General features: G+C 51.1%; 1 protein-coding gene across 3 annotated transcripts; it reads right to left on the reverse strand.

Moving 5' to 3' along the window:
• Positions 1–656: 656 nt before the first annotated feature.
• On the reverse strand, positions 657–20,665 carry iqgap3 (IQ motif containing GTPase activating protein 3). 3 transcript variants are annotated; one of them, XM_070835013.1, is made up of 38 exons: positions 20,510–20,665; positions 19,719–19,806; positions 18,671–18,827; positions 18,491–18,568; positions 18,295–18,371; positions 18,141–18,208; positions 17,806–17,919; positions 17,546–17,721; positions 17,276–17,357; positions 16,976–17,133; positions 16,800–16,887; positions 16,354–16,517; positions 16,109–16,269; positions 15,898–16,013; positions 14,258–14,421; positions 10,206–10,296; positions 9,943–10,110; positions 8,544–8,686; positions 8,271–8,441; positions 8,096–8,179; positions 7,850–7,921; positions 6,923–6,992; positions 6,569–6,777; positions 6,263–6,415; positions 5,992–6,155; positions 5,656–5,880; positions 5,264–5,404; positions 5,034–5,118; positions 4,108–4,340; positions 3,872–4,004; positions 3,665–3,767; positions 3,413–3,551; positions 2,640–2,727; positions 2,321–2,533; positions 2,071–2,231; positions 1,799–1,924; positions 1,483–1,591; positions 657–1,227 (listed from the first exon to the last, which is right to left on the reverse strand). In XM_070835013.1, the coding sequence occupies exons 1-38, from the start codon at positions 20,535–20,537 to the stop codon at positions 1,114–1,116; spliced, it is 4,914 nt and encodes a 1,637-aa protein (XP_070691114.1). In that variant the 5' UTR covers positions 20,538–20,665; the 3' UTR covers positions 657–1,113. The 3 variants fall into 3 exon arrangements, with proteins under 3 accessions (XP_070691114.1, XP_070691113.1, XP_070691115.1); XM_070835012.1 differs by having other exon boundaries at positions 16,970–17,133; XM_070835014.1 differs by lacking the exons at positions 18,141–18,208; positions 18,295–18,371; positions 18,491–18,568; ... (1 more) ...; positions 19,719–19,806; positions 20,510–20,665 and adding an exon at positions 18,019–18,068 and having other exon boundaries at positions 16,970–17,133.
• Between the last annotated feature and the right edge of the window lie 50 nt (positions 20,666–20,715).

Consider the following 20,715-nt stretch of genomic DNA (forward strand, 5'->3'; position numbering starts at 1 on the left):
TGGGTCCCAGAAGCAGTTTATTCAGGTCACAGGTAAGGTACGTGCAGCGCTGGGCTCGTGACAGAGCTCTCGGAGGAGCAGCTCAGTCAGAGGAGCCCAGACAAGAGTTAAACATCTGATTTTAAATGATTCTTCCACAGAGTACCGTACATAACCGTGTCCAATTGGCTGTTGGGGTTCATGCGTCACAGGTAGCACGACCCTGAAGTGATGCTATGATATTCTAACAGTCGTGGATGTTGTCTGCGTAGGCCGGTATCTATAGTCATAACTTCAGAATATGTTTTGCACATCACAAGCACTTTTGGTTCCTGCTTATCGGTTAGACTGAGGGTCGTATCTGGACGTTCTCAAAACAAGAGGAGAGAGGCACTGCTCCAGTGCAGCTCAGAAACATCTCATGGAGACACTAAAGCTCCAGTTTAACACCAGAAGAACTTTTTGTTGTTATATTAAGGGTTCTTATTAACAAGCCCTTCCCTTAGGGTTAACCCCCCCCCCCAAACCAAACAGATCCAGACTCGCCTGCTGTTAAACGTTCTCACAGCGGAGACTTCCTCCCTCCTTCTCCACACATTACAGCTCATGACCATCAGCTTGATCAATCAATCAGTCAGTCAATCCATCAGAGTCACAGAACAAAAAATGTTCACCTGGAGAAGTTAATGTGTTTATTGGAGTAAAAATTGTTCAAACATTTAAAAGAAAACACAAGTATTTACAGCTGATCTTATAGCTACTGGTCATCTGATCATTATTGATCAGTCAGCTGACTGATCAATTACAGATGACGTAGGGATAGAAAACCATAAGAGAAGAGGCTTAACTCTGTTTATAGTATAATGATTATTGATCTGTTTGATTCTCTTGTTAAAAAGTGATAACATGCAGCTAAGCCTTGACAATAAAGGAATATATCAATAAAGATTATTAATTGATAACCTTTGTCAATTAATTGATCAGATCTGAAGGACGATGTCTCACTGCACTGTAGTCAGGTACAGACACAGAGATAGGAGTGTTAGAGGATGTCTCACTCAGTAGCATAAACAGGTGTGTGAATGTAGTCAGGTACAGACAGATAGGAGTATAAAGGTAAGAGCTTCACTCGGTTCATTTCTTGAAGAACTTCTTGTTGAGGAGGAAGATGAGCAGGTTGACGTTGACCTTCGCCTTGTCGAATATCTTCATTACCGCCACACCCTCATACTGCAGCTGTAGCAAGTCCTAACACACACACACACACACACACACACACACACACACACACACACACACACACACACACACACACACACAGCTGGAGATGTGATAATGTGCAGGTAACCATAGCAACAGTACTGATGCTTCATTTAACTGAGTGGTTAAATTAAACACGAGTCAAACTGACAGACACATTAAAATATCACTAAGACAACCTCTGTGTGGTCTTCAACTCAGTATCTGGCCTGGTTGGGCCCAGTCTTTGGCCCGGTTTGGTACCTGGTATCTGAGCAGGAACTCCTCCATGTCGACACCCAGGAATCGAGCTTTGACGGTGAAGCTTCCTCTCTCGGGTCCAGGAACGATGTCGAAGACGACGTTCTTAAACCTGAACAGTTTGGCTCGGTTCAGCTCACTTTGACCACCACATGTGTTTACATGTTAAGTTTGATACTTTAACATGAAAGTTTGTAACATTAACGTGTGACGTTAAATGTTTTTAAATGAACATGTGTAACATTAAATTTGGCATGTTTTATGGTGTTGAATATTTAAGTGTGATGTTACATGTTCTCTGTGTGTTCTGTGTTCTCACTGTGTAGCTGGCAGATCTTGGATCTCTAACAGAACTCCTTTCTCCTGCAGGCGAGCGGCACTGTAGCTCACAGCAGGAACCTTCTTCTTCCCTTTGCCCTCTGCCGCCTTCTTATTGGTCGATTTACTGCAACACAGAACCAATCACAGCCTTTGAACTGAGAGGCGGTGGTTTACAGACAGCCAAACAGAGTTTGGATTCAGGCCTGGAGGTGAGTCAGCTTCAGGGCCTCTGATGTAAAACATTAATGAGGCATCGCAGCCAAAATGTACCTGGCAGTCAGGTTGTCCAAACAGGAAGTGATGTAATGTCTGTAGTAGTCAACCTGTTCGCTGTGGAAACCGCTCTTTGCCTGCAGGCTGCCGAGAGTCTGACGGAGCTTCTGAAGCTCCGCCCCCCGACGCTGGCGGTGCAGACGCTGCTGACGAATGTCCTGGGCAGGGGGGTGCAAGTTAATGTTACCTGTTACTGTGTAAAGGTGAGGTCATCATTCTTACAGCAGTATACCAAGCCACTGGTCACCTTCGCAATCATCTGTAGGATCTGGTTTTCAGTTTGGGGGGGTCTCAGGACTCCGAGTCCCTCCAGACGACGAAGACTCCTCAGGATCTTCCTCTTCTTCTCCTCTAAGCTCAAGTTGCCGTTGGCGACCAGCGACTGGTTCCTCTTCATCTTCTCAGGTGTGCGAGCATCCTGCCGAGCACGGCACTGCACCAGCCAACTGTGACACACTTCCTGTGTGGGAGACGCAGAAAAGACAACTGAAGTTTACCTGAGGGTCACCTGTACCTGTACCTGTACCTGTACCTGTACCTGTGTGTGTGTGTGTGCGCGTGCGCACCTGGTCATGTGACGCAGAGGCTCTTAGGATGTCACTCAAAGAGTCACCTGACTGAGTCCTGATGACATCGATGATCAGCTGTTTTGTGCTGAAAAAAAAAAACGCCTTTGTTTATGATGTCACAAACTGTTTGTGTTGTCTCTGTCTGTCTCTGTCTGTCTGTCTCTCTCTGTCTCTCTCTCTCTCTCTCTCTGTCTGTCTGTCTCTGTCTGTCTCTGTCTGTCTCTGTCTGTCTCTGTCTGTCTCTCTCTGTCTGTCTCTGTCTGTCTGTCTCTCTCTGTCTCTCTCTGTCTGTCTGTCTCTGTCTGTCTGTCTCTCTCTGTCTCTCTCTCTCTCTCTCTGTCTCTGTCTGTCTCTGTCTGTCTCTGTCTGTCTCTCTCTCTCTCTCTCTCTGTCCAACCTCCACCCAACATGGACCCCTACAGAAGCCCCCCCCCCCTGATCCTGGGTCTGTTCCAGGTTTCTTCCTGTTAAAGGGGAGTTCTTCCTCCACTGTTGCTCAGTATAACATCTGATGCTGCTCATGTGGGGATTCTTGAATCTTTGGTCTCTCTCTAATTAAACAGTTTGGTCTAGACCTGCTCTTTATTGAAAGAGTCTGGAGATAACGCTGTTGTGAATTGGCGCTATATAAATAAAGATTGATTGATTAATTGATTGGGGCATCTGAGCGCGCTCACTACTGCACATCCAGCTGCTGTCTCAGCATACCTGAGTAGGTGAGGCTAACATGCTAAGCTACCTGAACAGGTGAGACGAATGTGCTAAGCTACCTGAGCAGCAGCGCTCTGGCATCTGGTTTGTCATCTGACTCTTTGAAGACGTCAAACTTGTTGGTCAGCGTCAGAGAAACCTCCATCTTGCTGGTCTGAGGACTGGACTCTGATCCTGGATCTGATGATGAAGACTCTCCTGAGGAGCAGAAAGCTCAGGCGTCAGACCCTGGTTCACCGACACAAACCGGTTTGTACCAGCAGTGTTAGAAACAGTAGCACCAGCACTATCTGTGGGATTGGTTGTAGTACCGATGAGGTCCTGCAGGGGGGGCACTGGTCCGAGGTCCTTCAGCAGCAGTCTGAGGGGGTCTGAGGGGTCGGGACACAAAACCTCCTGATGCTCCAGCAGCAACTGAACACAAAGACACACAGAGTGAAGATCCCGGTGCAGGACTGTTAGTACCAGAAGTACCAGCAGTACCAGCAGTGTCACCAGTATCCAGGTCTGGTACAGACCTGGTGCGTGTTGAGCAGCTCGCTGATGGAAATGTAGACGACAGGTTTGTTGACGATGAGCAGCTCTGAGAACTCGTCCACGTTGAATCTGTCCTCAGGTTCAGGAACGTCACAGACGCTCGACAGGAACTTCCTGTCAGACACAAGCAAGAACCCCATGAACCAGGTCAGCCTAGAGCCGCGAGTCCAGTCCAGAGACAAGTCATTACACCCTGCACGGTCCTGTGGACACTGACCTGAACTTGGTGTGGGTCTGGCTGATGTACTGGTTCAGAGCTGTGACGTGGTACCCATCTCCGTGGAAATGTTTGTTGGCAGCGCCGTGCTGCAGCATGCGGGCGATGGAGCCCAGCATGTGGCGCTGCTCTGGCTGCAGGGCGGAGCCGACAGCACGGTCCACCACATCGAATCCGTCTGGAGCCACGATGGCCGGGTTCATGTAGCGGTAGTAGACAAGGTTCCCAACAATCTGAGACAGGAAGACACCAAAACAACTGAGGCCCGCCTGTTAGCAGCACATTACCAGCGTTAGTGGTATGGTATTAGCGTATGGTTCACTCAGGTGATTGTAACATCAGTTTCCTGATGTAACTCTGGTCCTGAGCTCATGTGTCGGCCATCTGTCAAGGTCAGCTAACGTTCTGGTAACGTTACACTAATTTTTAGCCTATGTTTGTTTACATTTTGGCAATCTGAATGAGCAGTGAGCAGCTCCTGTCTGACGCAGACTGGATGACTGAGACTCACCTGTTCAGACTCCTTCTTGTTTTCAGGCTCCGACTAGAATCAGTTTCTATGCTGTGACGTTAAACTCTGACAGACGGCATCCTGCTCTGATCACTTGCCTGAACACTAACTTCAGCAGCTCAGTGTTTAGGGGGTTAAACCTTGTTACTCTCATAATGAACAGAAAACCAGCGTCCTCTGTCACATGTTTAGGATTATTGTCCTCCTGTAAACATGGTATTTCCTACCTGTTTACTGTGTAAACGCAATGGGTCAGGTGTGTCACCTAACAGGTGAGCTCTGTTGTGTAGAGGGTTTTCATAGTGAACCTACACACTTGTTACATCCACCTGGCCAACCGGACTCTCGTCTACTTCCTGGATCTACACAACACTGGCAGCTGATTGGCTGGGCTCCGTCAAACACTTGGAGTTACCTTGTAGAGTTCGTCTTCACTGGCTTCGGGGAATTTCATCCTCAGAGCATCTCTGAGCACCTTTGCAGTGTAACGTAACCCATACCTGCAACACAGGTAAGACAGGGTGTACAGGTGGAGGAGTATAGGTGGACAGGTGTGCAGGTGGAGGTGGACAGGTGTGCAGGTGGAGGAGTATAGGTGGACAGGTGTGCAGGTGGAGGAGGACAGGTGTGCGGGTGGAGACCTACGGTAGTCTGTGCAGGTTGGAGGTGATGGCCTTGAGGACGCGGTCCGTCAGGTTCTTCAGGTTGATGATGGCGATGTCGATGCGTCTCTGGACCTCAGGGTGACTCAGAGCGACTGCAGGCGAGACGTCGTAGGGCAGCGAACTGCACGCACACACACAGGTGAGTCAGTACGGGAAGCACAAAGGTCCATAACTCACCTACTTCAGCACCATCACACATCCATAACCTGTCTGCTCCACCTACAACAGCCAATTCACAGTGCAACCAGGTAGCAGCAGGAATAACCAGGTGTGACGGTGTCCTGAACAGCAGCAGGTGGATTATGAAGTATCACCCATCCAGGTGAATGTGTGTGTGTGTGTGTGTGTGTGTGTACCTGACTGTGTACTGACCTCCTGTGTCCGGTCTGGCTCTCGGTCTGGTTGATCCAGGTCTTGTAGACGTCGACCGGGTCGGTCCTGATGCTGACAGTCCGGTCCATTAGGACGTCCTGCAGGGCTGGACCCAGAGAGTCCCGCAGGGTATTCTGACCACGGGCGTGGCGGTAAAAGTTCACCAGCATCTTGATGACTGTGGGGTTACCTGTGACCACGTCCTGAGGCCGCTCCACCTTCAGCCTGACACACAGAGACAGGTACACCTCGCTGATGACATCATCACACAGAGACGGAGACAGAGACAGATACACCTCACTGATGACATCACGCAGAGACGGGTATGTTGGTCACCTGATCTCGTAGCGCAGCGCCTCGGTGAACAGGTGGAGCAGCAGGTAAGCCTCCCTGCGGTCGGAGCCGTAGTTAAACAGGCTGAACACCAACATCTCCATGAAGGAGGTGGAGCGGCTCTGAGGCATCAGGAAGATCAGCTGGGCCAGGTACAGGGGCTGGGTCTGGAACACAGGTACACCTGCTCAAAGACCTCACCTGACCACATGCTGTGTGTGCTGGCGTGTGTGTTACCTGCAGAAGGTAGAACAGGTGCTGGCGTGTGTGTTACCTGCAGAAGGTAGAACAGGTGCTGGTAGGCCTCCAGTCTGTCCCTCCGGTCTCTGCTCAGAGCCTTCAGTCCTTTACTTCTCTCCACGTCCATCATGTCCGACAGCTGCTCCTTGTTCTTCTTCGTTAGTTTCTTACAGTGAGACACCACTTCCTGTTCACAGAGACGGACTTGTTAACGCCAACTAGGACACTTACTCTAACAGCACATCAGGTTTCTGTCTTACCTGTCCACCAGTCTGGTTACCTGTCCACCAGTCTGGTTACCTGTCCACCAGTCTGATTACCTGTCCACCAGTCTGGTTACCTGTAGCGTGGCTCTGTTCCGCACCAGCAGGCCGATCTTCAGGTCCATCAGGTCCAGATCGGCCTCCAGCTGTCGGTTGAAGCGGATGGTCCTCACCACCTCCTCCCTCTGACGCAGCAGCTCCGCCTCCTCTTTGATGTCACCATCATCCAGGTCAAGCAGGTGAGCGAACTTCCTAACCACAGACAAGGGGGGCGTCTCCGAGTGCACTGAGACAGGTGGGAGGAGGGGAGGGGCTTAATGACAGCTCAGTCTAAAAAATGACATAATTTCAGACTGACCAATGAAGTCTCATGATGTCAGTTTTTGGGATAATCCGACCAATCAGAGGCAGCGTCTCATTAGTTAACTTACCCAGCATCCTATACTCGTCTCGAGCCCGGCTGGCTCTGAAGAAGGCCTGGATCTTTATTACAGCGCCCACCTGTGGACACACAGGTACTACACCTTCACACCATGGAGACAGAACATGCTGGGGTGCACAGCTAGCTTAGCTTAGCATAAAGAACCCAGACTGGAAGGAGATAACAGCACTATTCTTACTGTTATTATTTTAGTTGCCGTTTGTTGTGCACCCCCCCTCTCTCAAACCTAGACCCAACATGGACCCGACAGAAAGAACCCCCCCCTTTAACAGGGAGTTCCTCCGTTAAAGAGGAGTTCTCCCGTTAAAGGGGAGTTCCTCCGTTAAAGAGGAGTTCTCCCGTTAAAGGGGAGTTCTCCCGTTAAAGAGGAGTTCTCCCGTTAAAGGGGAGTTCCCCCCGTTAAAGGGGAGTCCTCCCGTTAAAGGGGAGTTCCCCCCGTTAAAGGGGAGTTCTTCCTCCACTGGGTCCTAATCTAATCTCTGAGCTGCTCTGTGTGGATTCTTGAATCCTTCCTGTTGAATTCCTGAATCTTTGGTCTCTGAATGAAAGAGTTTGTTCTGAGCTGCTCTTTATGGAAACAGTCTGAGAGAACGCTGCTGTGACCTGAAGCTGGAGAGAGAAACACTGACTGATTGATTGATTGATTGATTGATTGGTTGATTGATTGAGGGGTACACAGCTTAGCAAAAAGACTGCGCACAAGGGCACACAGCTAGCTTAGTTTAACATTAAGACCTGAAACAGGGGGAAGCAGTTTTATTCTCTCATATTTGCTCTTTATTCTTGTGAAATGAGACAGTTTGACCTCCTCAGAGTGTATTTAGAGGTAACTTAATTTTCAGCTCTGGTCTGAAGCAAAGATTCAGAATATCTGACAGAACAAAGAGGCGACGCAGAAACATTTTGTGCAACTCACATGATGTCTGAAGAAACTCAGTCGAGCTTGATATTTTTTCCTCGCTGCCCACGTCCTCACCAACGACTGGATCTATTCATACAAACATTCACGAGGACAGAGACTTTATTACTGACTGTCAGCAGTCTCTCACTCTGATGATTCACCTGAACTTTAAATCTAACTTTAACATTTCAGTTCATCTGGAGACCTTGAAAGCTTCAAGTTGATAAAAACTAGCTTCAGTCGTGATTGGCTGGTTGTTACCTTGACAACGGCTCTCCAGTTCATGTAGAGAAACTGCAGCCGCTGTCGGTACGCCCTCTGCTGGACAAACCTCCTCCAGTGAGACTGAAACAGGAAGACACCACCAACAAGTACGTCACACAGGTGTGCTCTGATGTCACTAGACCTGTGCCCGCCAACAGCGGGGTGTTCTCACCTGGATGATGATGACAGCGGGTGTCTGACTGATCACATAACGCCGCCGAGCCTCCAGCTTCTGTCTGATCAGGAACCCTTGAGCGACGGCCTGCAGACGGACGACGAGGGCCTCACGGCTCCACCACAGGACGCCGCGACTGTATGAGTCCGAAACAGTGCTGACCACTTCCTGTAGGGGACGCACGACATCACACACGGCATGTCGCTGCTGTTGACCAATCAGAATGTTTCATCAGTCCCTCAAGTGTGTCTGTCCTCAGAAGCATCTCACCTGTATCTGGTGTCGGTCCAGGAACACACTGTTGTGTATGAAGCCGCTGGGTTTCTCCCAGCTGCCCTCCAGCCTGTTCAGGTGGAAGAAGTAGAACGAGTCGTCGTCCAGCTGGACTCGAACCCACGGACTCCTGTTGTCTCCTAGACACGGTGACATCACAACGTTAATGGTCGGTCAGCCGTACCTGTCTGTAGTCGGCACAGCCCCGTGCCTGTCAGTAGTCGGCACAGCCCCGTGCCTGTCAGTAGTCGGCACAGCCCCGTGCCTGTCTGTAGTCGGCACAGCCCCGTACCTGTCAGTAGTCGGCACAGCCCCGTGCCTGTCAGTAGTCGGCACAGCCCCGTGCCTGTCTGTAGTCGGCACAGCCCCGTGCCTGTCAGTAGTCGGCACAGCCCCGTGCCTGTCTGTAGTCGGCACAGCCCCGTACCTGTCAGTAGTCGGCACAGCCCCGTACCTGTCAGTAGTCGGCACAGCCCCGTGCCTGTCTGTAGTCGGCACAGCCCCGTGCCTGTCTGTAGTCGGCACAGCCCCGTGCCTGTCAGTAGTCGGCACAGCCCCGTGCCTGTCAGTAGTCGGCACAGCCCCGTGCCTGTCTGTAGTCGGCACAGCCCCGTGCCTGTCTGTAGTCGGCACAGCCCCGTACCTGTCAGTAGTCGGCACAGCCCCGTACCTGTCTGTAGTCGGCACAGCCCCGTACCTGTCTGTAGTCGGCACAGCCCCGTACCTGTCAGTAGTCGGCACAGCCCCGTGCCTGTCTGTAGTCGGCACAGCCCCGTGCCTGTCAGTAGTCGGCACAGCCCCGTACCTGTCTGTAGTCGGCACAGCCCCGTGCCTGTCAGTAGTCGGCACAGCCCCGTGCCTGTCAGTAGTCGGCACAGCCCCGTGCCTGTCTGTAGTCGGCACAGCCCCGTGCCTGTCAGTAGTCGGCACAGCCCCGTGCCTGTCTGTAGTCGGCACAGCCCCGTGCCTGTCAGTAGTCGGCACAGCCCCGTGCCTGTCTGTAGTCGGCACAGCCCCGTACCTGTCAGTAGTCGGTACAGCCCCGTACCGGTCTGTAGTCGGTACAGCCCCGTACCTGTCAGTAGTCGGTACAGCCCCGTGCCTGTCTGTAGTCGGCACAGCCCCGTACCTGTCAGTAGTCGGCACAGCCCCGTACCGGTCTGTAGTCGGTACAGCCCCGTACCTGTCAGTAGTCGGTACAGCCCCGTACCGGTCTGTAGTCGGTACAGCCCCGTACCTGTCAGTAGTCGGCACAGCCCCGTGCCTGTCTGTAGTCGGCACAGCCCCGTACCTGTCAGTAGTCGGTACAGCCCCGTACCGGTCTGTAGTCGGTACAGCCCCGTACCTGTCAGTAGTCGGTACAGCCCCGTACCGGTCTGTAGTCGGTCAGCCGTACCTGTCTGTTTCCTGACTGTGAGCAGTCTGTAGAGCTCTCTCTGATAATCAGCAGCACAGGTAGGAATGAGTCCCTGCAGGTGAACTTCAGGTAGACTCAGAACACGAAGAGTCTGGTTCACTTTGTTCTCCTTCACAGCCTGATTGATTGCAGCCACCGACAGACACACTGAGACACAGAGGACGACAATCAACACTGATTAGTAATGATCAATAGGGGTCTGAATGTTTGATTGATCCAGCTGTTACAGGTTCTCGACTCACGCTTCAGAGCGTTCTGGTTCTCCTGATTGGCTCTCCTCACTGCTTCCTGGATATCAGCCAACCACAGCTCAGCTCCGGGGTCTCTGCTCACCTGATTGGACAGAAGGAGGACATGTGACTTCAGGTGTGAAATAATCAGTAACTGAACAAGTAAGATCAGAGATTCAGATACAGTTCAAGGTTCAAGTGTGAGCTATCAGTTACCTGCGTGGATATAGTGTAGATGGCGCCGGTGAGTGTGGCTGCCGTCGTACCTGCTCCAGACTTATTTTACTTTTAGTCAACTTTTCTTTAACTTTTTGTTAAAGGCATGTTAAGGGCATGTTGTGCCCTTGTCGTATCAAATTTGACAGAGACACACTGGTGAACATTGGTCTACTTCCAATTTAATCCACTTTGGCTCCCGACGCGTCCTGGCCCGGCGAGATCCTGCGAGGGGCCCTCAACAACAACAACGAAGGACGCGCCGGCTACACTCTGCATAAGAGGCCCCGGGGGAAAACGGTCCAGCATCAGGAACAGGCTGAGGCTCAGAGCACACAACCCTCCGCTGCCCAGTATCCTGCTCGCTAACGTCCAGTCTCTGGATAACAAACTGGACGAACTCCGAGCCAGGATCAGGTACCAGAGGGACACAAGGGACTGCAGCATTATCTGCCTCACAGAGACATGGCTGACCCCCATGATACTGGACCACGCCGTTCAACCAGCGGAGTTCTTCTCAGTTCATCGTATGGACAGAACGGCTGAGTCTGGAAAAACTAAAGGCGGGGGAGTCTGTCTCATGGTTAACACCAACTGGTGCAGAAATGTTGCCTATCTCGCCAAGTCCTGCTTGCCCAACCTGGAACTTTTAACAATAAAATGCCGGCCCTTCCTTTCCCCCCAGCTAGATTAGACTCTGAATTTTCTCTTTGGCAAAGACAAGGCATTTTTAAATTTAAAGACCTGTACATAAACGGTCTATTTGCTAGTTTTGATGAATTATTACATAAATTTGACCTTCCACGATCCAGCTTATTTCGGTATTTCCAAGTCCGCCATTTCCTTCAGTATAGCGACCCTAACTTTCCGGGTTTACGCTCACTTCCGAGTTTAGATGATAGGTTAGATATTTCTTTTAACACAAAAAGACTCATTTCAAGGATCACTGACTGTATAACTTCTCTTAACAACAAATCCCTTTTAAAAATCAGGGAGGACTGGGTGGAGGAGCTGGGGGAGGACATAGAGGAGGACATGTGGAATCGTGCCCTACAAAGAGTAAATGATAGCTCTTCCTGTGCAAAGCTAAACATAATACAATTCAAGGTTGTGCATCGCGTTCACTTTTCCAAGGCAAGACTGTCTAAATTATTTCCTAATATAACTGCAAGTTGTGACAGATGTCATAATGCCCCAGCTGACTTAACCCATATGTTTTGGTCATGCCCTGTTTTAGCTCCCTATTGGTCCGTTATCTTTGCGCTTTCAAAGGCACTTAATATTGATTTGCAACCCAGTGCAGCAGCAGCCATATTCGGTGTTATAGAGACATTATGCAATATCAAAAGGACATGAAAATATAATTGCTTTTACAACATTACTTGCATGGAGAAGAATACTTTTACATTGGAAATCCAAATACCCACCTAAAGCACCTTTGTGGTTGAGTGACCTCATGCGGTTTGTACAGTTGGAAAAGATAAAATACTCACTCCGAGGTTCTAGAGAAAAATTCTTCTCCACCTGGGACCCAGTGCTGACTTATTTGGATGGACTCAAAGTTCTGCCTAATACAACCTAGCAGTAACTCCTGCGTATTTTCCATCTTATTTACTTATAATTTCTTCTTCGTGCAAGCTACAGTATGTCACTCAATAATAACACTGGGTATAACATTATTTATTAATTTTTCTCTTATTATTCTGTACTTATATTGTCACCTTTATGAATTCTATGTTTGTTGGATCTGTAAGTGTCAGGTGTCAAGTACTCTCTTATCTGCTAATCTAGGTGAGGTTCCTCCATGTTTCTTGGGTAGGTGGGAGGGTGGGTGTTATGTTAAGCTCATTTTGTGTGTGTATATATATATATATATATATATATATAAAAACAAATTGGAAATTTTGGTACATACTCGTACTCTTATGTCTGTCAACATTTCTAAAAAAAAAAAAAAAATTCAAAAAAAAAAAAAAAAAAAATGCAGGCCCTTCTATCCTCCCCCGGGAATTCACCTGTTATATTCAGCGCCACCTACATTCCACCACAGGTGGACATGCTACCAGGCTAACCACCAGGAAGCAGCCCTCATCGTGGCCGGGGAAGGAAGGTGATGCCGGAACTTCGCTAACACATCACCTTCCCCACCAGAGGACAGAGAACTTTGGACCACTGTTATTCCCCCTTCAAAGACGGCTATGCAGCAAAGACTCAGACCACTCGTCTATTCTCCTTCTGCCCAAATACAAACAAAAGCTGAAGCGTGCGGCCCCGGCACAAAGAGAAGTGATACGCTGGTCTGACCAATCAGAGGGTGGACAAAGCCATCCGCGACGCTCTGAAGTCCCGCACTGCTGCCTACAACACGGGACTCGCCACCGGGAACATGGAACCGTACCGGGCCGCTTCGTACGGCGTCCGCAGAGTCGTGAGGGAGGCCAAGCAGAGGTACAGGAAGAAGCTGGAGTCACAGCTACAGCAGAGTGACAGCAGGGGACTGTGGCAGGGACTACGGACGACAAAGGACTATAAAGCAGCACCGCAGTCCGCGATGCGTGCTGACGTCTCTGCCGACGAACTGAGTGACTTTTATGCACGCTTCCAGGCCCCCAGCCGAGAGGTCGGCATACTGCCCGGCAGAGAGGAGGAAACATGCACCGTGAAGGAGCACGACGTGAGGAGGATGTTTCGACGCGTGAACACCTGGAAGGCAGCGGGACCAGACGGCATCACCGGCCGCGTCCTCAAAGCCTGTGCCGACCAGCTTGCACCGGTGTTCACGGAAATATTTGACATCTCCCTCTCCCAGTGCATCATCCCCACCTGCTTCAAACAGTCTGTTACGGTCCCTGTCCCCAAGAAAGCCCGGCCCAGCTGTCTGAACCACTACCGGCCCATCCCCCTTACCTTTGTGGTGATGAAATTTTTTGAGAGACTGGTCAAGAATTTCATCACCTCCTCCATACCTGCCTCCCTGGACCCCCTACAATTCTCACATAGTTTCCCCACCTGGATACCAGGTGGGGAAACTATGTGAGAATGCTGTTTGTGGACATCAGTTCAGCATTCAACACCATAGTCCCCTCCAGACTGGTCACTAAGCTGCTGGACCTCGGACTCACCCCCCCCCCACCCCCCCCCCCCCCCCCGCAGGTGGGTCTACAGCTTTCTGACCAGCAGACCACAGGTGGTTAAAGTAGGGAAACACCTGTCATCCCCCCTGAACATCGGTGCCCCCCAGGGCTGTGTGCTGAGCCCTCTGCTGTACTCCTTGTACACTCATGACTGCCTGTCCACATCAGACTCTAACACCATCCTGAAGTTCGCTGACGACACAGCTGTGGTGGGTCTGATCTCCAACAATAATGAGGAGGACTATTTGACAGAGATCAGCCACCTGGAGGACTGGTGCAGAGACAACAGTCTCCTCCTGAACGTCCAAGGAGCTGATTGTGGACTACAGCAGGAAGCAGCAGAGGAGCTACCAACCACTCAGGATCAGCGGGACCGAGGTGGAGAGTGGACAGCTTCAAATACCTGGGTGTCAACATCACGCAGGATCTGACGTGGTCCTGTCACATCGACACCTTGGTGAAGAAGGCTGGACAGCGTCTCCACCACCTCAGATGCCTGATTGACTTTAAGCTCCCTCTCAATGTGCTCAGGAACTTTTACACCTGCACCATTGAGAGTGTTCTGGCTGGGAGCATCTCCACCTGGATGGGCAGCAGCACCAAGCAGGACTTCTTGGCCCGGAGGAGGGTGGTCCGCATTTCACTGCACATTATACTGTGTATAACTGTGTATGTGACAAATAAAGAATCTTGAATATAGCTGCGTGGATTTACCTGGGCTTTGTGCTGCCTGGCTCGGGTCAGCAGGGTCAGGTACCTGCAGGTGTTGGCTGGAAGAACCTGATCCAGACCACAGGAGGTCCGCAGCAGAGCAGACAGCAGCTGCTGAGAGTCTCCTCTGATCACAGCCTCGTTAACCAGACCAACCACCAGCAGCTCTGTAGGGGTCACACAGGGGTCAGAGGTCACACAGGGGTCTCACAGGGGTCAGAGGTCACACAGGGGTCACACAGGGGTCAGAGGTCACACAGGGGTCAGAGGTCACACAGGGGTCTCACAGGGGTCAGAGGTCACACAGGGGTCAGAGGTCACACAGGGGTCTCACAGGGGTCAGAGGTCACACAGGGGTCACACAGGGGTCACAGGTCACACAGGGGTCAGAGGTCACACAGGGGTCACAGGTCACACAGGGGTCTCACAGGGGTCAGAGGTCACACAGGGGTCAGAGGTCACACAGGGGTCTCACAGGGGTCAGAGGTCACACAGGGGTCACACAGGGGTCAGAGGTCACACAAGGGTCACACAGGGGTCAGAGGTCACACAGGGGTCTCACAGGGGTCAGAGGTCACACAGGGGTCTCACAGGGGTCAGAGGTCACACAAGGGTCACACAGGGGTCAGAGGTCACACAGGGGTCTCACAGGGGTCACAGGTCACACAGGGGTCACAGGTCACACAGGGGTCAGAGGTCACACAGGGGTTAGAGGTCACACAGGGGTCTCAGGTCACACAGGGGTCAGAGGTCACACAGGGGTCTCACAGGGGTCACAGGTCACACAGGGGTCACAGGTCACACAGGGGTCAGAGGTCACACAGGGGTCTCACAGGGGTCTCAGGTCACACAGGGGTCAGAGGTCACACAGGGGTCTCACAGGGGTCACAGGTCACACAGGGGTCAGAGGTCACACAGGGGTCTCACAGGGGTTAGAGGTCACACAGGGGTCAGAGGTCACACAGGGGTTAGAGGTCACACAGGGGTCAGAGGTCACAGGTCACACAGGGGTCAGAGGTCACACAGGGGTCTCACAGGGGTTAGAGGTCACACAGGGGTCAGAGGTCACACAGGGGTCTCACAGGGGTTAGAGGTCACACAGGGGTCTCACAGGGGTCAGAGGTCTCACAGGGGTCTCACAGGGGTTAGAGGTCACACAGGGGTCAGACACGCCATTGTATTATGGTGTGTTTTCAACAAAAATGTAAAGCAAATTTTCCTGCATGTAATTTACATGCAAAGTTGTCAATCGAAGCTCAAACATGTGAAATCGCAGCGGTGGCACAATTGACACAAAATTTGCGTAATAAATGCAAATTGAAAATGTTCACTTGAGAAGAAGAGAGAACTCCAGCAGAGAGCTCCAGTTTCACACAGAGATGATAAATGTATCCTCAAGGGAATCTCAGTGCTGATTAGCACAAACACTAGCCCCTGTTGGCGCAAACCGTCATCCCTGTAAACACAAATGCTGTGGCGATCAAACTGAAGGGAGCAGCGTTAGGCTAATATTCAATTCACATTTGGAGGAAACAGTTTTTGTTATAGCGCGTGTGTGTGTGCATAAGCGTGTGTGCTTAAGTGTGTGTGTGTGTGTGCATAAGCGTGTGTGCTTCAATGTGTGTGTGTGTGTGTGTGCGTACGTTGGTGCTCGTCCTCCGCAGCACTATTGACTCTGTTGATTCCCTCCTGCAGCTGATTCCAGGTGAGCAGGTTACTGCCCACCTGCTGCTTCACCTCAGACACACACCTGAAGTACCTGAGCACATAGTGACATCATATTCAGCATCATCATCATGGTCATTATCAGGTAGAGACAGACAGGTGGACAAAAAGACAGGAAGAGCCCGATACCTGTCCTGCAAGTTGGGGTCGACATCTGACAGTCCTGCAGCTGGACTGACCAATGAGGAGCTGAACTGCTGCAGATGTCCCGCCTCCAGCGCCTGATTGATGAGAGCGACAGCCGACAGCATCTCCACGGCAACAAACAGCTCCTCCTGCTGCAGCTCCCCCTGGTGGACAGACAGGAAGTACACCTGCCAGTTCTACATCAGTACTACACCAGTCTGTGTGTGTCAGGTGTGTCTCAGGTGTACCTGTGCAGTCCGTCTCTGCAGCAGCTGCAGCTCTCCGTGATACAGAGCGGCAGCGAACGGAAACACCTGAGGCAGCTGGAGGTCAGGCGACATCAGACAGCCGACTGTGAGTCTGTGGTCAGAACCACGAAGACACGAATTCACCTTCTGCAGAGCCACACCACCTGTCAGACAGACAGGTCAGAGCCAGCCAGACAGACAGACAGACAGATTCACTCCTGGTCTGTTTCTGACGGACATCAGTCAGCTCAGAGCAGAGGAGGCGGCAGGAAGTCAGACAGACAAACGGCAAACAGAATCAGCTCAGTTTACAAAATAAAAGCCCCCGTGCAGACTGTCAGTGGTATCTTCCAGCAGCACATCAGTGTTATTCTCTAATGGGGGGGGCACCAGGCCAGACGTCAGCCGGTCAGAGGGTTTTTAACACCACGGACTGAGGGACTTACTGGTTCTGGCTCTCTGAGCGTCCTGGTTGGCGATGGTCACTCCGTCCTGCAGCTCGTCGGGCTCCAGAGGATCCACACAGCCCTGATCCTGGGGTCAGAGGTCACAGAGGGGTTTCATGACGATGCAGCAAAAACACACCATGTATCTGATCCCGTCTGTGTGTGTGTACCAGTGCCTTCTGCTGGCGGTCTGCTGACAGCTGGTCTAGGTACCAGGGCCCGTTGTCAGTACGGAGGCCCCTGAGGGCCAAACATGGCAGCTGCAGAGCTGCAAGCAGAGATAGTTCATTTTCCGAGTCCAGAGCTTCGTCCACCTGCTCCACTGCTGCCCGCACTGGGGATCAATAACAATGCTGGGCTGTGATTGGTTGGTTTTATTTCCTGGCTGCAGCTGAACAGATTTAATGGAGGCTGAGGAGTAAAATCTGTGATTTTTATAAAGAGGTCTGGTGTGATGAACAGCAGAATTGTCTCACCGTTGACGATGTTGATGTTGTTCTGAATCTCTCTCCGAGTCAGAAACTCCTCATAGATATCTTTGTCATCTGGACCTCCACACTGACACAAACACACACACAAATACACACAGTACACTAACTGTACATCTGAACAGAGTCACAGTGAGACTCCGGCAGCAGCAGCATCTGTGCGGTAAATATAATAACATCACTGGACTACAGAGAATCAGAGAAGCTTCTGATTGGTATACAGACCTTTTCTTCTTACCAATCAGAGCTCAAACTCACCCTGGCGGCCTGCTCGGCCTTCCTCGTTTTAGCCTGCCGCAGGATCTCCTGATAGACGGCCATCAGCAGCTCCTGGAGGTCAGTGAGCCGGGCGTTTGGGTTTCTCAGAGCCTCTGCAGTCACCTCCACCTGACCCCACTCCACCGCCTCATTAATGGCAATCACTGCCGCATGGCCTGATGGGAAAAACACGCACCTCGTCAGCCCCTCCTCCTCCTCCTCACTGTGTGACCTCACAGCCAATGAGATCGTCTGTCTACCTGCCGCCTCGTCCTCTGACAGCTCATTGGCCAGAATTCCGCCAATCTTGTTGAATGCTGGCATCTGAATTCCATATTTATCCAACTCCATCTTCATGTGATTGATCTCCTCCTCTGGACACACACACAAACATAACCAATGTTAATGATTGGTTATTGATAAAGTCCCTTTACAACAAAGACACATGCTGTATAAGAATCCTAAACCCACACCAGACCGGACTTCCCCACGGCAATATCTCCATCTCCAGCCCTGCAGTGACCCGGCCGTGCCCTGCAGTGACCCAGTGCAGGACTCTGCTCCCCTTTCAATGACTTTAGCAGATCACAGTCACCTGTGAACTTGACTTTTCCACACAGGTCCTGGATCTGTGGAGCCAGACCCCGTCTGTACAGGTATAGGCTGCAGACAGACAGGCAGAGACACAGACAGGTGAGACAGACAGGTGACACAGAAAGGTGCACATGCAGGCAGACAGGTGAACAGACCTGAGTGCATGGATACAGTAGATGGCTCTGGGCATGTTCTTCTTGTCATAGACATCTGTAGTTTCTGGGTGGAAGATCTGAAGACAACACAGGAAGTATTGATCAGCTGATCAATACTCTGATCAGTTCAGAGACCAGCTGATCAATATGATGATTGATGACAATGACAATGATCTATAATGTTATGCTTACTGACCACTGGTAGTCCAAGCGTCGTCATGGCAATCCTCCAGTGGTTGATGTTGTCAGTGTGACGGAACTGAAGACCCACAGCCTGAAGGATCAATACAGCCGATCAGTGACTATTGTTACTGAGTGGATACTGTGTGTGTGTGTGTGTGTGTGTGTGTGTGTGTGTGTGTGTGTGTGTGTGTACGTGGTAGCGCTGCTGCTCAGGGTCGTAGATCTTCTTCAGAGCGACGGTGTTCGGAGCAAATCGATGAGCCAGTTTAGCGAGAACGACTCCGTTCCTCAACGACTCCTCAAGCTCAGTGGGGGCAGGAAGCTCCTCCTCCATACACGCCTCCATCCACCTGGGGGTCGGGGGGGACAGGTGACAAAGAGGACAAGGATTAGGAGAGGTGAAGAAGAGGGGGATACGGTCTGAGGTACAGACTGGATATAAGAAGTGGGCGTGGCCACTGACGGCACTCGCTGGTTAGTGGACGACGAGTTTGGTTTCATGGACCTCGCCAGAAGTGACGTTTGTTCCACAAAACCCTCCTCTGATTGGTCGGGTTCAGACAGGACCCTCCTCTGATTGGTCGGGTTCAGACAGGACCCTCCTCTGATTGGTCGGGTTCAGACAGGACCCTCCTCTGATTGGTCGGGTTCAGACAGGACCCTCCTCTGATTGGTCAGGTTCAGACAGGACCCTCCTCTGATTGGTCGGGTTCAGTCAGGACCCTCCTCTGATTGGTCAGTGACCCTCTTCCTGGTGTACCTTCCTCTAAATGGACCATCACTGACTACATGAACGTCCTGCTGTGCTGAAGAAGACTGTAAACTAGAGACTGAGAGCAGAAACTGTTCACTGAGCTGATAAATCAGGAGAGAAGTCTCCTCATTTCCTCATTGACTTCCATCCAATCAGACTTCTGTTTGGAGCCAGTGGAGTCGCCCCCTGCTGGACACTAGAGAGGAAGCAGCTTTCAGGCTCTTCAGCATCAGCTTCACTGTTCAGACCCAGAGGACACCGACACTCTTTATAGACTGATACCGACCAATCAGAGGACGCTTCTTTACAGACTGATACCGACCAATCAGAGGACGCTTCTTTACAGACTGATACCGACCAATCAGAGGACGCTTCTTTACAGACTGATACCGACCAATCAAAGGACGCTTCTTTACACAGACTGATACCGACCAATCAGAGGACACCAACACTTCTTTATACAGACTTTATGGGGGGGGGCACTGACCTCTTGGCCTCCTCCAGTCTGCAGAGGTACTGATAGGCCACATTCTGGATCCTTTGTTCATCCATCTGGTCTGCTGTGAGACGCTCATCTGGACACACAGACACAGTGTGGTGATGAAATGGGCTCTGATTGGACAGCAGTCAAACGTCTCCACAATAAAAACATCATCTCAGATCACAGAAGCTAAACACAGAAGAGAAGCGTCTCCTCACTGAGGCTGAACAGGATAAATCTTCCTCACTAACCACGAGGAGGAACACAACGATTTACCCTGTTTAGTATTAGTCTCAGTAAGGATCCTCATCCCGTTCAGGCTGCTGGAGAGCAGGCCAGTGAACACCTGTGGGACAGCCGAGTCCAGTCGCCACCCATCCCTGATGCTCAGGGGGACGTTTCAGTGTTATTTGCTTCTAGTGTGCGTCACCTGTCAGGCTCCTGTTGGCACCTGGCTGACAGTTCGGAATTTAACATTGTCGGGGAAAATAGGTTAAGGTCTGAAAACACATAACCAATTCCGACAGGGCAAGCTAACCTAAGATAGGAGCAGCAGCAGGGAGGCAGTCACAGGGTTTACTGGGTCGTCAGTGTTTCAGGGTAAAACACAGTCAGCTGAAGAATGACTCCGAGCATCTTTCTGCTCAGTCATAAAATCTCTTTCAGCTCCAAAAACACCTGAACGTAAGAGGCAGGTGGACCAGCAGGTGGAAACACACTTAGAGGCAGAGGAAAGCTAAACACACACAAGTATCTTTCAGTGAAACATGGACAGAATGAAATGTTGTTTGGCTCACAGCGACCGAGTCCAGCCGAGTCCGCCATGTTAGCTGCTAGCCGTTGGCTCCGTGTCTTCGTCCAGCGGCAGTTCAACAACGTTTGTCTTTATTAAACTCGTGTTTAAAACGTTTTAAACAGACGAATAACTTCTCTCCTTCGGCTCCGGTGAATCTATCCGTCGCTCCCAGTTGCTTCCGCTGAAGTTTGAAAGCTCCCGCCGCCC

The sequence above is a fragment of the Pempheris klunzingeri genome, chromosome 8 (genome assembly GCF_042242105.1).
Source record: "Pempheris klunzingeri isolate RE-2024b chromosome 8, fPemKlu1.hap1, whole genome shotgun sequence".
NCBI lineage: Eukaryota > Metazoa > Chordata > Actinopteri > Acropomatiformes > Pempheridae > Pempheris > Pempheris klunzingeri.